We start from the raw sequence: 18355 nt of genomic DNA, 5'->3' as shown, positions 1-18355 counted from the left end.
GTGGAACGGTATTTATTGTAAAAATTATAGTGAAAATCGATAAAAATGTACTTGTAAACCATAAATCGTAACAATGAAGTACCTCTCATAATCTGAGCAGCGCGTGCTATATCAGCTACTCATCGCAAAACGGACACCAATGAATGGCAATAACATGATTCTCTGGTAAATAACTAACATACCTACCATATTATTAAAAAAAAAAACTCACACTTTTCTATCGTACAAATGTATACACAATAGAATCATAAAAAACAATATTCATTCAGGACATACTAATATAATACAAAATTTTTACATGTAGCGTTCGTGAGTATCCCTTCAAATTAAAAAATATACAAATTATTTTTTTTTTTAATATTTACTTTTTTTATCCATGGTTGAACACTTGTATGGGTTTAGATGACATTTTTAATGTTACTAATTTATGAACATTACTAGTTATACCCGACGTTGCCCGATATAAATCATACCGTACATGAGTTTTCTTGGTGGCATTTTCCATGGTAACGATACACCACTTAATTAATTTAATTGTATGGATATAATTATATGGTTTGTATACAAGGTTTACATTGAAAATTTAATAATATTTTCTATCAAATTTAAATCAATATTTATGTTAATTTACATTTAAAAAATATTTTTTCTTATTTTCACAATTTCTAATGCAACAAGTTTAATTAATTGTTAATTTTCAATAATTTTAATTGGACATTTACTATACAATCCACTGGAAGCGCTGGCGTCGATTTGATTGTCCCTACCATGACTACGCGCCCAACGAATACCCTCAAGGTATTATTAGTAATGTGACGACTTGGTGATTCATTTTCCTCTCATTAATCTTACGGTATTAAAGTTGACAAAGTCACAAAAAGTTAACTTCAAGACAGTTCGATTTTGACTATTTCTTTGCTTATTCAAATTAGGCAGGGATGAAATACGCCTGGCGAATGACAGCGGTTGCGTTTACTAGTGCGCAACCAAGAGCCTAGGTGGCCGACTTTAACCGTTTGTTTACTTAGACTTAGGTTGCGGGTTCGAATCCAGGCAGCGGCAATGTGAGCAGTTATAAATAATGGGGCGGTAGAATTGATCACATTGTCGTCGCTTGGATCATAAATGTAATTGTATATATGGATGTAGTTTAATAAATAAAGATTAACAAATAATGATGTGGGTGGCCTATGTTTTAGGCGTATATGTCAGAGAAACCGAGGTTAAACCCCATTAATAATAGTGCGCAACCACGAAAAATGTTCATTTTAAAATCATTTAAGGGCAATTTTATTAAAATTAATATTCACGTTCTTCTAACAATATTATTCCCTCAAAAAATTTGATCCTTCATTTTATCATATTGGTACTTACGTTAAAAGCTTGAAGTAAAAAAGCATTTATTCTGCTATTATTTTTTAATCGTAGAGGATTTTTATATAATTTAGAATAATTTTATCTAAATTAGTTAAGCTAATCATGCGCGCCCGGAAGGGGTGCAAAGTGGTGCCCTTGCACTCCCCTGTCTTGCAGTGAAATACACAAAATAAGATTAAAAATTGGTTGTCCTCCTCTACTCTTTTCCACTTCAGTTCCATACGAAAAAATCCATGTCTCACCATTAAACGTACAGTAAATACGCTCAATTCATCAATAAAACCACATCTCTGCTGCTTTCAGAGGTTATTCTGTTCTTTTTGTCACAGGCCACACATAGCACGGCCAAGTCTGTCTTGTTTTAGAAATGTTTTTGATTGCTAGTAACAACCTTTAAATTAATCAAAAACTACCCTTGCGAAGGTAGAATTAGTTAAAAGCTACCTTTGCCAGTAACAACCATTAAATTAATTAAAAGCTACAGCTCTTGATTTTATGTGCACATCTACCGTCTTCAACTATAAGAGGTCCAAGGTATAACTATTGGTTCACTTGTTCCACGATGGTGTAATGAATTCTCAAATCACATTTTGTTTTTGTTTGCTTATCATCATACACTTTGTCTTACTTGTGTCTATCTATAAATAGTTTGAAAAGCTTTTGTAAACTCAATTTTTTTAGAAATATTTCCAAAAATAAAAGATTTAAAATCGTATTTTCTCGAAAATCGGTATGCTTTGAACTTAGGTTACTAATATCTTTTAAACACTTACAGTAATCTAATAAACAAAAGAGAACATTTTTGTAGATCAGATAATTTTCTACAAACAATGTATTTCCTATTGTATGAGTTTTATTAGCGAGGTATAAAATAAACAAAAGAATTTTTTTAATTCCCCAAATTTTGTCTATCAATATCTTTTAAATGGTTAGATTAGTGGAAAAATTACCTAAAGCTTTATTCCTTTTTTGTAGAAAAAAAATTCAATTTTCTACAAAAATATGTGTTGAGATTTACTATAGGTACTTTTGTTTAATAAATGGAGAGATATTAATGTTTTCCTAACGGGTTGAGGTAAATATGAAAACTTTGATAAGGATAACCTTTCTATTAATATGAATATCCCATAATTGGAGATAATGTTCTACCTCGACCCATAGTTACGATTTTTTCGATATCGAAAGTACCCCCCCCCCTTAAATGTCATCCTGGGGGCGGTCATGAAGCTAATATTATTTACTTAGCTATTTAAAAGTAATTAATTAAGCTTTTAATAAAAGTAAAAGCAGTGCCTAAGAAACAAAATGACTTTAAAGTCATTTTTATTTGAAAATATACAATTGTTGTTGTATTCTATTTATATTTACCAAATTTTGTCAGCATTTTATAAGTATTTTAAGTGATAAATACATAGAACAAGGAATCAACGATATTAGAAATGTGATGAAATATTTTAAGAGACAATATCTATAGGTACTTTCATATACAACCCTCTAAATAAAATGGCATAAAGAGGTATTGAGATAACAACGAATAGATGATATATTCGTTTTGGGTTAAAAAAAACATTTTTCACGATTAACTAGACTGCTACTATTACTTTTTTCTTTTTGCAGGAAGCACGATACCGCAACACTGTAACAGAATTCTGAAAAGAAAATTTTCAAAAATATTTTCTTTTTTTTGTACTTGTACCATATGGTACTTGTACCTTGTTTACAGACTGCACCAACACCAGCATAATATAATGACCAATGATAAATTATAGCTCAAACGCAGTCTTGTCGAGGGGTGGAACGCAGCAAATCATAACGATATACGCAAACAATGGTCAATATTCAAAGTTTTTTAACATTTATTGTGCATTAACTTTTACCAAAGTATTGTGTATAACAAAAGGATATCGAATAACATTATTTGATAGTTTAACAATAACTTTAAACGTGTTTATTAAGCACTTGTTGACCGACAGAAAAAATTGAAATTTGTATAATGATCAAAGTTTTAGAAAATAAATTTTACAACTATTTATCATGTATCTAAATTTTAACTAATTGTATTTTAAAATTTTGAATGTAAATTTCTCTCAAAATATTAAACTTAAGTAAACTCAATTATATATCATCAATAATAAAAATAAATATAATATGACAACATAGTACCTGCTGACACTGCGTATACGTTGACACTGCAAATACGACCCTAGTAATTAAACACACAGTATATTAATAATTAAAAACAAGTGAAAACAAACAATTGACATTTTTCTGTCTCTATCACAACTTTTTTCTATTTCTAACGATTTACAAGATGGGTCCTACGGATACTTTTTACGTCCTGAATACGCTGAAAAATTTCAGCTTGATATCTTTTTTCGTTTTTGAGTTATCGTGTTCACAGACTTACAACCTAAAATAGACTAATTAGTTGATTTTATGAACACCTATACCAAAATTTTGTTTTTATTACATATATACATGGTATAAAAAAAAGTAAACTTATGTTACGCCTAAGGCCAATAAGGATCGAGTAATGGCTTGTGGTCATTATTTCAAATTTTTCTTTATTATACAAAATTCGAAAAAAAATGAATGGTTTAAAAAATAGCAAAAAAATTTTAAAAAAAGGGTTTTTTATATGAGTGCAAATGGATTTTTTTCCCTAATATCAGATGCTGCGTTTTAAGATATAAAACAGTTCTACAGAAAATACTTCAACGTTAAATTTTAATATGATTAGATTATAAAAATACCCAAAAATAATCGAATCCTTGAAAATTTTATCGTAAATAATACAGGTGTCGAAATATTCGTATTACCCAATCACCGAAGGTATAATTGTAGTCATACCCTCTCGCTATCAAAAGATTTTACCTATATAAAAAAATTAATATTTTGTAATATTTTTAGTATTGTAAATAAGAGTTTTTAAATGTGTATGTTGATAACTTCCACAATTTTACAAGTCAAAAAACAATTTTTATTAATGAGCCCTTATCTTACGTTATTGCGGATTTCCTTAAAAATTAACCACAATATAATATGTTATATTATAATACATTTATATAGAGGTGCGTATGAGTATTTCATTCAATATTTGTATTGTGTATATCGTATTTCAATATAGATAGTCCATTTCACTCGATTCGAATGCTTTGTAAATATACATATTTTCATAAAAAATGAATTATTCATTGAATACTGTTTAATATAGTATTCAAGCTGTCAGAATCAAATTTTATCCGTAAAAGTTTTTAAAAAATGCTACTATCTTTGGATACTAAAAATGTTTTATTCAAATATTAACTGTGTACATTTTTTGGTTTAATAAATTAAAATTAACATGAGGCTATCTCGCTCATCAGGCTAGTTTCTTCAAAATTTAGGACACAAATTCGTTATCTTCCGGATCAGGTGTGGGTTTTACAAGATATGGGAATGTGATACATTTTCCATCTGGATTATATTTTGTACCGTTTGGACATTTGAATATTGACGCAAAATTGGTATCACTTTTTAAGAAATCAAATACTCGCACCTGTTTTGGCAACATTCCATCTTGATACAATTTATTACTGAATGTAAATAAGTCGTCTTCGTTCGAATCACAAAACTCTAAAAAGATAAGATATTTTATTAACTTTGTAAATGTAAGCTTTCACTTAACACATTGGGCGTCTACGAAGTCATTTTTGGAAGGCTATATGGACAGTATCAAAAAATCCAATATCGATTGGGGATCTTTCGAAAATATCTCCTACATATTTCTTTTAAATAAAATTTGACTGTATGAGTATCTGCCTATGACATAGTAACTTCCAAGAAGACTTACATTTTCTGTCCGAAGAATACAATTGAGCTTCGAAAACAATATAATATCGTTTCACTAGTAACAAATAAATGCAAAATTTCTTACAAACCTTGTACTGCTGAAATATAGAACAATTGTTCATCTGTATATTCTGTTGTTATCCATGGTAATTTTTGATCAGATCGTTTTGAAAAAGCTGTATCATAAGCTAAACGAATTGCAGAGCCATCAGATATAATTTGATTGAGTACATAATCAACCGTAACCTGTAAAGATTGGAAACTGATTTTACTTAAAAATAGCCACTTAAATTTCAACAGACCTTTAAGGGACACCTTGTATTACAATTATTGGCTTATTAACAATTTAGTCGTGAAAAGTTGCTTTGTTATTGACATACATATAAAATCTATTTTATATGTATGTCACAGCCAACTTAAATAATTAGCCATTCAGTTAAAAGACTTTTTACTAAACGGTGTCCTTCCACTGGCGTTGAAAAATACGACATTTAATGAACTGACTGACTGATGTTTAGGCCATTCATACCTATATAATAGTATACCTATATCAAATAGCGTAACTTAAAGACAAAGTACGCATGCAAGTTAGTAAAATATTATTTGGTAACGAAAGATTAACTTCCATAGCATTTTGATCTGCAAAGATCTTTGCTTTTAAAACAATTACATCTATTATTACGACACTGTTTCAAAGCATTTTTACAGCTACATTTTTGAAATCCCTGGCCACCAATGGTGATTTGGAATAGCCTCTGTCAAAGAAATTTGACCTTTTTGAAATTTCGTCGCCATAATTTGTATCTGAAACTCTCGTTCCCACTTTTTGTCATTACACTGATCCATTACTTTCTTTGCATAAACGCAATCAAAATGTGAGAAACGCCAAAAATGTTGTTGCTTGACTGCGCCATATTGACAGTGAGTGGATTTCAGCGCTAGGTAGCAGAAAGTGAAATATAATTTAAATGACTAGGCTTGGCAAGTTGTTAAACGTTATCGATACTGGTTATTTGACTAGCTGTTTGCTTAAATAGGTGATATCGTTCAGACCGTTTGTCGGCGTTTAAGCTGATAATTGAACGGCTAATTAAGCTAGTTGGCTGCGACCGATATACAGAATATACAAATTAAAAGAAAAAATATAGTCACTGATAGAATTTGCATAGAGAATTTTTGAATTTTCTACGAGAATCACTTTTATTATATCTATATTACAAGCTCAGCTGCGTGTTCAGCCAATATACAAAAATTACTTACGTCAAAGAAAGCAGGCTTTGATTTGATTTCTAAATTTTGTGGTTCATTATATTGATTTATAATACAACTTAAAATATCGTTATCATATTCTTTATAAGATTCTTTGGTGGCACATGATACGTCAACATCATGTAAATAACTAATTGTTTTGTTAAACTTTTGTCGCAATAGTGCCAAGCCAATTATACTAAAATAATTTGCCAAATGATAAGCTAATTTTCGGCCAATAGTTGACATTAATAAGTAAGATGGCAATTCTTCTAAATTACTGTTGTAGCCATAAAACATTCCATAAGGAATAGCTGCAAATAAAATATTTAATTAAAGATGTAGTAAAATTTTATGTCAAGTTTTATTAGGGCACAAATATACTATAGCTAGAGTGAGATTTTCTCTAACTAAACAAACTCTAGCGAATTGTTTCCACTGAATCTAGTATACCTGCTGCCTTTACCGTGGTATACCTGCAGCAGTATACAGTTCTTCTTACATTTCATCTAAAGCAGCAAGACCAAATCTCGCTCTAATTAGATCAAATCTAACTATAGAGTAATATTTATCCCTTTTTAGTTCTTACATACCAATTTTATAAGCTTGATACACTGTCACTGGATTCATGTCGTAAACACGTGCAGTATGAAACCACCTAAAAAAAATAAAGTATTAGCACTATTGTGAAAATAAATTTGATCTGGGACTTCCAAAAGGGTTTCAATGTATTACCATTTTCTGTCATTAAATGATTGATTAATAATTTATTTGATACTTTCAGACTTTTTCTGACTTTTTCAGAAATAGTTTTACTTCACATATTATTTTTCTGAATTTCAAAATAAATATTATTCCAGAGTTCCAGAACAGATTTATTTCCACAAAGTTGATACCAAACAATCAGGTGTATCATACAACTCCTGAATGAAATCATCCTTAAAAAGGCAAATATTATGTGGGAAAAGGAGCGTAACTCGGTGGTGTTCAGAAGGTAGAAAGTATCCTTGCTCCCTTCCACGGACTTATATGCGAATTATTGTATACCAAACGCTTGAGTTTGATAGTAAACAACTGCTGCAGGAATACTGCAGAAGCTGTCAACGTCAAATCTTTTTGCTGAATAGCTACAAATCGTTCAAAGAATAAAGCTTCCCGGGAGTTACCTATCTTCAGAAGATCATAAACTATTATATAAAAATTTTTTAACTTTTCAGTAATGTCCAAAATCCTATCTTTTGATTCTCCTTTATAAAAGAAATGAAATTTCTAACTTTGGGATTGTGCAATGTGCAGACCCAAACGGAGCAACTTTGTTAAAAGGTTAGTTTAGATAGATCGCCTAATTTTTCGCAGCACTTTATCTGGTAAAACGTTGGATGGACCTTTAAAAAATCATTGTATAGTACTTACATGTAATTAGATTCTGCAATGTTTTGATTCCAAGCCAAATATTTACGTTGACGGAATTCTTTCGATGCACGTAGAAAACAATCTAAGTATTTGTCACATGCTTCACTTACAATGGCATTCTTTGGAAAAGGTTTATAAAAATCTAATTGAATATCATTCAATATTGTTGACATGTCCTGTTTCATGTTTAAATCGAAAGCAATTGAATTATTAAAAACGGTGTTATTAAAAGTATTCTTTATGTTATCGAAAATATTTGTTACAGTATCTTGCAGTTTTGATATATTTCGTTTCAAATAATCATGATATAAGTTCGATGCTACTTCTGGATGTAGTTGAATTGTTTTTTCTAAACATTGTTGATCTGGTAACATTAATTCAATATAATAATCGCGAATAAATGTTGCAACAAGTAAATTGTGCATTTTTCTAAAAATAAAAAATTTCTAATTACCCTTTTAAAATTATACGAATTATTCTTCACAAGCTTTTATATTTGTATACCATGTATATGAAATATACCAAGGTATACTAAGTTTAGTCTCAAGTTTGTAACGCTTAAAAATAATGATGCTATGAACAAAATTTTGGTGCTCAGGGCGTAAAAAGTGAGGTCAATTTCGTAAATGAGCAACATAGGTCAATTACTCTTCTTGTAAACCGTTATTGATGGAACATAAGTTTCAATATTTCTTATAAAAAACTAAACAACTTTTGTTTGAAACATTCTTTCGTAAACATCACTGTTTACCCGTGAGAGCGCAAATTATGCGCAAATTGTATAGTATCTATTATATGGGGATATCAGTTATATTTGTGTGACATGTATGTATGTGTTATGTGATAGAGTAATCAACACTGTCTATACATGGTATTTCAACAATTAACTCAGTCAATTGTTTAATTTTACAATTGTTTTGCATAATTTCTCTACAGAAAAATTTTGTTTGGAATTACTTTTATTACAAAATTTGGAATTTCAACCAAAAAATTATTTTATGTAAAACTTATTTGAAATCATGTAGATTCCTCAAAACCATTTTTATAAATGAAATTTTTGTTTAACTTTGACCCGCTGTTTTTTATATTATTAACAAACTGGGCCTAGTCGATAGGATATTAGAGTCAATAAACCACAAGGCTACCTATAAATTTACTTCTATATTTCATTCAGAAAACACCTCTAGAAATCTTGGGAATTTAATTGAGCGTACCATTTAACTTGAGACCTCGAAAAAACATTGTATAAAGAGAAGTTTTAAAAAAATTATACAACTGAAAAAGTTGTACTGGTTCAGCACTATGAGATTGACATTAACTTACGAGGTCTTTTAAAAGTTAACTCTTGTACTAATACGAAATAGAGATATACTTTATATTGAAAAGTTGTGTTCCATAACAAAGCCAACCAATTTTGCTCGAAACATTTTTTCGGCAAACGAATACATTCTGCATGAATCTAGGAGAAAATTTTGTAGAATATTTCTTATTTATCGCAAGTATTCGGTATTCGAATTCGTTACTGAAAAATTGGTTTCACCATTTTTTTACACCTATAAAGATTACCCCCAAATAACCTTAAACATGATATTAAATGAATAGGTATCATCTGTTACTTCTAATATGAAAATCAATATTTTGCTGTAGATTTCTGTTGAATGTATTCATTTTTCGAAAAAATGTTTCGAAGAAAAGTTTTTGCTAAAATGACTTTTGAATTGAAAGTATGTCTCTATATCCCTTATCAACAATTAGCAAGTATTGATTTTTAAAAATACATTGCAAGTGTAGATCAACCTCATAGTGTATTTTTAAAATTTTTTAATCTCAAGTTAAATGGAGGGGGGGGGGGTTGGCTGTATATGCTTCCACCATATAGACTAACACGCTTGCATATATAATTTTTGTCTCGTGTCTCATTGACACATGGTAAAAAAGGTAAAATTTTGCTTACTTACTTCACTGTTAGCTTCTTTTCAAATAAGTCGTTAAAAAAGGGTTTGAAATATATTTGAACTTTTGCATCTGGTGTAATATTTTTCCCAACTAAATTCTTAAATAGATAAATCCAATCAATCTTTACTGAATCATATCTCTCATTGAACACTGTATTCCATTCTTCAATCGTTGCTTCATAAAGTTTTTCATTTTCAGAACAATCACTTATACCTTGTGCTCTTTCAGAATATTCAAGATCCAAAATATTTGGAAGTTTCTAAAAAATTAATTAGCAGTAATATTTTAGTTTCTTTTTATGTTTCTGAAAATAAATTGAGTATGAGATTTGAATTTAAATTTTTATTCGGAAAGGTATTCTCATACCATTTTTTGTGGTATGAGAATAGGGTGGGTTATTTAAATCTATGATGGCTAATAGCTCGTTTTGTAGCAAATCAATCAAAAAATAACTTAAGCGAAAGTTGCATAGTTTGATAAGGGACATCATGTTCTGACATCAGATTGAACCTAGTTCGATGGGTTTCTTTAATATCCAATTTAGATTCTAAACGGTAAGAGATATAATAACACTTTAAATTAGAGAGTTTCATATATCATATCAAATGGCGCTACAGCCCGGGGTGGGCCTTGGCCTCCTCTACAATACGCCTCCAAGCAAAGCGGTCCTTGACTGCAGATCCCCATCCAGTGACTCTCATCACCTTCAAGTCACCCAGCACCTGGTCCAACCATCTGAGTCGAGGTCTTCCTCTTCTTCTAGTGGCATACATCTTTGCTTCAAGTATTTCCCTTGGCATTCGTGTGTTTTCCATTCTCTGAACGTGTCCGAACCACCTGAGTCTTTGTGATTTAATGAACTTCACAATGTCTTCTCCCTGTAGGATTTCAAGGATTTCTCTGTTGGTTCGGATACGCCAGTCATCTTCGTTCTCTCGGATAGCCCCATATATTCTTCTTATTACTTTCCTTTCAAATCTCCTGATTCTTTCTTGATCCTCCAATGTTAATGTCCAACTTTCAGTGCCGTAGGTAATAATGGGCCGTATTAGAGTTTTGTATATTGTCATTTTGGTCTTCCGGGAGATGAGTTTGTTTTTCAGGAGTGTGATGTTAGCAAAGTAGGCTCGATTTCCACTTCGGATCCTTTCTTTTATGGCGGCACTAGTTCTTCCTTCGTTGTTTACAAGCTCCCCTAGGTATTTAAATTCTGCTACCGCCTTATATGTTATGTCGTCTATTGTCAAGTCATCCATCGTCCTCCGATCTTGTGAGGCCGAGATCTTCATGTAGACTGTCTTGCTTTCGTTAATTACCAATCCCAATTTTTTACCATTTTCCTGTATTTCTCTAAATACTTCTATCAATCTGCCTTTGGTTCTAGCAAATATACCTACGTCATCAGCGTATGCACATATTTGTGACGACTTGTAGAATATTGTTCCCCTTTGATCAGTGTCTTTTATGGCTTTGTGTAAGGCTATTATAAACAGTGTTGTTGAAAGTCCATCTCCCTGCTTGACACCAGTTGTAATGTCAAAGGGTTCGCTCAGCTTGTTGTTAATTTTTACTTTTGCTTTTGTGTTTTCCATGGTCATCATTGCTAGGTTGATTAATTTAGGCGGTATTTCGGTTTTTGCGGTTGATTAAATTAGAGAGTTTACTCTTGTAAAAGTCTAACTTTTGTGAAAAACTTAGCTTTCGGAGGAAATATGAATAAAAATATGTCGTTATTGCATTTAATCGAAAGAAAGTACGCTCAAAGTTTATCGATATCGATACACAGGCAAATGTCGTCTATTGCCCTTGACAACTTTTGGCTAAAGCTTTTTTCCGTAGTTTTCTAGCGATTAAATGCAATAATGTTTTAAGTCACATTTACTCCGAAAACTGACGATTTTCTGAAAAATGTTTAGACAAAAAATGTTAGTTTTTTATGAGGAGCATCTTTCTAATTCAAAGTGTTATTCTATCTCTTACTGTTTAAGATCTACATTGGCTATTAAAGAAACTCGAAGAACTATGTCCAATCGGATTTCAGAACATGATGTCCTCCATCAATCTACGCAACATTTGTTTAAGTTATTTTTTTATTGGTTAACTACAAAACGAGCTATTAGCCATTAAAGATAAAATAACCCACCATGTATAATACCAGCTGAATGGCAGCGCGTATACCACAATTTATGGAACCCGTCCTTAATATCCCGTTTTTTGGTTAGTAAATTGGTAAAGATTCAAAATCCAAGACATTGATTAAAAAATTTGTCGTCTGTCTCTCAAGGCATTCTAAATTAAATCAAAGGTAGCACGCATTCGAACGATATAACTAACACTTTGCCGCTTTAGAAGGGCTGAAATAATATAATAAAGTTGTTTTTTATAAAATCAATAATAGATTGAACACCACAAGAGATCTATCATCCCAGAATATAATAATTCAAAAGTCATAATCGGATAAAACACAGAGCTTAAAGAGTAATCTCTTACCTGATAGAACTCATAATAATCTTCAAAAGATACTTTCAGCTCTTTCAATAATTCATCCTTTTTAGTAGCATTTTGAATGTCATCAAAAGCCTTCACTACATTTAAAATTGTATCCATATGTTGGATATAAATATTCTTATACACATCACTTCGAACACACTGACTATAAAAATCACTTAAAGTTTCTGAATACCTTAATTCAGATTCATATTCAAATTTACATTTTGCCATAATTGTTGAAAGTATTTTAAATTTTGGAGGCATTACCTAAATATGAATAGATATTAATATTAGAAAATAGTAATTACCCTATTCTAACAAAAAGCGAGGTGTTTTTTTACACAGGGCTTGGAAAATTTCGCACCTCCAAGCTTTAAATTAATGGATATTCGTTTTTTGTTATTTTAAAAGAAAGATAATCGAATAAAAACGAAAAATCATTTTGCCTGGCATTAAAGAACACCGTATTATATTGAATGTCGAGTAAAATGATTTTCAATTGTTGTTCTACTAAATTTTTGTTTAGCATATCTTTTAATTTAAAGTTTGTGGTCGCAAACAAAAATTTTCAGAGCTCCGTAAAAAAGAACGCCTTTTTGTCGATAATTTTTTTTGTGTAAAACGTTAACCGCAAGGACCTAAAGAACTCATATACAAAGTCTCAACATAATCAATAAGTTTTCAAACGTGGGCTTGTGGACTACTCATTGTCCGTGAGTCCGAATTTAAAAATAATTTATTTACCTTAAAAATGTATGTTCTACTCTCATCCAAAACAAAGTCAACATCAAATAATGGAGCATGATTTAACAAAATCATTTTTGATATTAGTTCACTTATATGCAATCCATCAACCAGTATTGTATCATTTTCATTCAAAATAAAGCCATTAACATTTTGTTTGACTATTTCATATACTGCAAATTAAAATGTAAAATTTTTATTTTAATACGAAAGTTAAAAATAAGCTTATCGTAGAAATGTGTACATACTGACTAAAAGCATCAATTTTTTTCGAGGCACTAGTCAAGTAGTTATGGAACAAGACTGTCAATGTTTAATAGGACTCAACTCCTCCGTAACCTTTCTTGGAATTTCTAAAGTCTATTTAAAAAAATATTTCCTCAGATGTAAAAATTATTGTTTACCAAAACTTTTTTATCTATTCATATTTTATTTAAATTTTTTTAGATGTTTTAATTATAATAATTAAAATCCCTAAGCCAATTTTCATATTAACTCTAGATATTAAACAAAAAAAGGTTTGAAACTTACTTTCATTTAACCCATGGTTTTCGAGCTAATTATGAAAAACTTACTTTGTAAGTAGAAATTCACCCATCTTAAAAATAGTCGCGTCAAGGAATACATAAAATAGCCATTCTCAGGAAGTCCTCAATAGCCGCTCCAACTTTAATAATTTTTTTTAATGTTTTTTATTTTATTTTATTTAAAATCAGAAACCCTTCAGAGGGGGGAGAGGCAATGTCCCGACTGATATATCAACGCCCAGCCTATTTTGCTATTGATAGAAGTTTGAAATTTTGAAAGGATGGACGTTGATATATCAGTTGGAACATTGACTTTTCCGCAATCTGAAAGGTTTCTGATTTTAAATATAAAAAGATTTAAATGGATATATTATAAATACTAAATTTAAATTAAAGATTTTGGTATGTGGGCAAGAAAAAGAACATAATTTTTAATAATTCTTTCATATCAAACTCATCCAAGTACCATATAGCTTCATTTTCCCCGAGAAGTCTCAACCACTTACTTCCCGAACAATTGATTTTTTTAATGTGAAACACAACTTAAAACGTTACAACTTGAAAACACATTTTCTTTTTTTTTATAAATATAAAAATGTTACTTGGTTCATAATGGTTCTACCGTCCTTAACTAGGATCTAAAAAATAAATGTACACGTACTTTGGCTTAAATTAGATGCAACCATTAATGGATCATGTTCAATGCAACTCTTATAAAATTGTAGAAATCCTTTTTGCCCTTCGTCTGATGAATTATTAATTTTGTCCAAGCTTTTTTTAAAAACATCATAATTAAATTTTTGTAACATCTCCTCGTTGGATCTAACGGTATGCCTTTGTCCACAGGCAAAATCGTAGAAATTATAACATTTATCCACATCTTTATCAATTAAATTTAAAAGTCTTGACGCTGTAGAATGGCAGGATTTACTTGTACATGTATTCAAAGCAGTTGAATTAGAATCATCACTAGATACCAAGTAACTTTCTATTCTCCTAATAGGAGAATTGGTAGTTGAGGATGCCTTAGGTGTTGATTCTGTGGTGGCTAAAGAAACTTTGTCAGTTGTTTCACCACTTGGTGTAGTGGAATGAATTATTACACCCAGATCTGTAACTCCATCAGTTGTTATTACATCACTTAATGTAGTTGAATGAATTGTCTTTACTTCTAGAACTCTAACTACGTCAGTTGTTATTACATCACTTTGGGTAGTGGAAAGAATTTCTCTTATACTCAGATCTTTAAGTACATCAGTGGTTGTTGCACCACTTGGTGTAGTGGAATGAATTTCTAACACACCTAGGTCTGTAACTCCGTCAGTTGTTATTACATCACTTGATGTAGTTGAATTAATTGCCTTTACTTCCAGATCTGTAACTACGTCAGTTGTTGTTACATCACTTGGTGTAGTGGAAAGAATTTCTCTTACACTCAGATCTGTAACTCCGTCAGTTGGTATTACATCTTTTAGTGTCGTGGAATGAATTTCTCTTACTCTCAGATCTGTAACTTCATCAGTTGTTGTTATATCACTTGTTACAGTGGAATGAGATTCCTTTACACTCAGATCTGAAACTACGCCAGTTGTTATCACATCACTTGGCGTAGTGGAATAAATTTCTCTTAGACCCAGATATATAATTCCGTCAGTTGTAATTACATCACTAGGTGTAGTGGAAATAATGTTCGTTGGCGTAATAGTGGAGCCATGCTGGTGAAGTTTTTCTGACAAGTGTAATTGATCTGTAGATGATCCATTTGTGGCGGATGAAGCAGTGGTTGAACTTGATAGTTCATCATTGCTTGATGATATCGGCAATGATGATGTTGTTCGATTGATAAAAATAATTGAAATAGGAGTAGTATAATGTTTTCTGGTTGTTGAAGTGTGTTCTAACGTTGTTTTTAAAATTGATGAATTCTCCCGATTCTTAAACAAACAATTAGGATATTAAAATTTGCACAAAGTAGTTTCAATGAAACTGGGTAAAAAAATTTACTAGCAGGGAAGCTGATTGTCGAATTCTGTATTTATGAGGAACAAAAATAAAAGCACAAATTAGTCTGATACCAGGCTTTCGACTTTTGATAGGAACTCCTCTGCCATCAATCTTGTGTTCTATAACGGTCGTTTTAAAATTTACTTACCTATTTATTATCCATACCTAAGCATCTAGGATCACTAACTTGATGTCTAAATAATAATACTTGGAGTCAATGAATAAAACTATCTAATTTTCGAACTATATCTGTAAAGTGTTTAAAAAATATTGGACTAGTAGGTAACTGCTGTGTTGAAAAAAAAAATATACAGCAAAACGGCGTAGCAACTATAGAAGTTTCGAAAATGTGTCAAAAAAATCAATTAAAAAATAATAATAACAAAAATGGATACATGTTTTTTATGATCCCTAAAACAACATGGAGGTGAAATTTGAGAAAGTTTCACCTCGAAACTTTCTACGCCTGAGAAAACGTAAATTTTCCACAAATCGTATATATATCTTAGTTCGATACAGGGGTAATTTGCTTTACGCAGGCTTTGTTTCAGGTATTTATAATACCCTGAAGCATGAATTTCTGGCGTAAAACTTCGAAAGACGGCGAAAGAGTTTTTTTCACACTTTTCGAAAAATTGTTTTTTAACCATTTAGTTTCGCTAATTTTGAAATTCTTTGCGAATTTTGCAAATTTGAGTAAATAGGTAGGAAGTTCCTGGGTAAATTTGAAATTATATGCCTGGTTAAATGTTTATAGGTACCTTTTTGTGATTGATTTTATAGTTTTTATCGCTTTTTTAATTTTTGACTAATCAGCCTTTTGAAAATCTAGTACCCATTTGAGCAGAATCCGGATAGAACTTCAAATAGAACAACTTTCACTTGGGCAATTCTTTGTTTAAAAAAATTTTATCTAGGAAGATTTAAATATAGATGACAAAATTAAAATAATTTCATTAAAAACTTATTACTTACAAATTCTAAAGCATTAAATCCAGATTCACTTTCGATATCACCATGATTTACATTTTGGTTTTTATTATTAGCAATAAATAATGCAATTAAAAAAAATATTAAACAAATTATCAAAGTAACTAACACCATGCATATGTATGACTTAAAATATTCCTGATTTTTTTTTAATAATGGCTGCATCTGTTCTAAATTTGATGTTTCAACATCGTAAGTCCTCCTTACAGGCATTATGAGAAAAAATTAATCTACACTAACAACTAAAATTGTTTATTTACACAAATAAATTTTTAAGCATACTAAAATAAAACGGATTTTTATTTCAATTAACAAATGTAAAATTTTAATGTTTTTTATCGCTATTTGGTTTATTAGTTTCATATCTAATAAATTGCGGTTTAGAAATTATTGATAAAAAATATTAATTACTTATGTGGAAATGCCAACATTTTGCCGACATAATATCCGACTGATATGGGACCGTTATCCGTTATAGATTTTGTAATTACAACGAATTAATTCAAATATCGAATCCAAATTCAAAGCTGATACCTGCATCGGGTAAAAGTAATACGAAGTTATAGCTAAAGTAAATTTAAGAGAATGATGGCCACCATTTAGCCCATTGAGGTCACCTTATTGAACTCGGAAAATATTATGGAAATTTTTATATTTGAGAGTGGAAGAATAGTAGTGGATCTGCACGAACTGATCAGTGGATACAACTTTCTAAAGTTTACTTAAAAGTCTAATGAACATTAATTGGCGGATTAACAACGAAGGGAATAGCAATTGCAACGGGTCCGTGTAATAATAAGACATATGTATTTCGTATATTATAAAAATTATTCCACTCTGTTACATTTCGCAATACAAAAATACTATCTTATATAATATTTAATATAAAAAGTCTTGTTCTAATACAAATTTTATTATTTTATTATTATGTAATATTTTATTATTATTTGTTTCAGTGTGATGCGGTCTCTTTCGGATTTGTAAATATTTTTTAATTTTAAGATTGTTTTAATTTTAAGAGGTTTAATGCTACTGAAGAGGATTTCCAAAGCAATCGAAACCGGTCTAGCTAATTAATAATTTTATAATCTAGCTAAATATTTTTATTGTGGGTCCTTAAGGGGATATATTTTAACAAAATGCATAATACAGCCCACAGAAATGCTCATCTTAATTTGAATATCTAAAGATCATTTTAATTTAGGAGATTATTATTTTCACTTTAAACGCCATATTTTAAATTATGAAAGAACAGATTTGGAGGAACATTTTAATTTAGTGGTCCTCTATTTCTTATCAATTACGATACAGAGTTTGAAAAAGCCACTTGCGAATGTGACCGGAAGTTGTAGGAGACTATATTTTTGTACAATAAGCAGCATATTTTGAATTTTGGATAGGGTATTTGGATGATCTAAGACATCCAGTAATGGTTGAAATACAATTTTTTCCACTTTATAGAATAGGAATACAGCCTCCACGTTTAATTGTTCTTTTATCATTGTCTTTTCCTAGGATACTCATATAGTCTTTCAAGACAAATCTAAGGATATGTTTTTTGTTAAAATTCATATAATAAATGTAAAATTATCAAAGATAAGAGCTTTAGCTTTATGAATTCATAAAAATTTTAGCGATATAACAAAGGAAGGTTGAAGATGTGATACTAACTGGGTAAAGTATTAAAGCAAATACTAACCCTCTTTTCAAAAATAGTATGATCATTTTCGCAATCATGTTATGATGTGTAATTAAATGATGTGTTTCCATAAAAT

At 30.4% G+C, this 18355-nt stretch overlaps 1 protein-coding gene across 1 annotated transcript; it reads right to left on the bottom strand.

Annotated features, from left to right (window-relative positions):
* Nucleotides 1-4671: 4671 nt before the first annotated feature.
* LOC123305265 (neprilysin-11-like) lies at nucleotides 4672-16793 on the bottom strand. Its single transcript, XM_044886936.1, has 10 exons — nucleotides 16566-16793; nucleotides 14248-15520; nucleotides 13060-13232; nucleotides 12316-12582; nucleotides 9828-10084; nucleotides 7870-8298; nucleotides 7050-7114; nucleotides 6469-6770; nucleotides 5298-5454; nucleotides 4672-4992 (listed from the first exon to the last, which is right to left on the bottom strand). The coding sequence occupies exons 1-10, from the start codon at nucleotides 16791-16793 to the stop codon at nucleotides 4760-4762; spliced, it is 3384 nt and encodes a 1127-aa protein (XP_044742871.1). The 3' UTR covers nucleotides 4672-4759.
* Between the last annotated feature and the right edge of the window lie 1562 nt (nucleotides 16794-18355).

Source organism: Chrysoperla carnea, chromosome 1, assembly GCF_905475395.1.
Source record: "Chrysoperla carnea chromosome 1, inChrCarn1.1, whole genome shotgun sequence".
Classification (NCBI taxonomy): Eukaryota; Metazoa; Arthropoda; class Insecta; order Neuroptera; family Chrysopidae; genus Chrysoperla; species Chrysoperla carnea.
The sequence above is the reverse complement of the archived record's forward strand: the minus strand, read 5'-3'. Positions and strand labels throughout refer to the sequence as shown.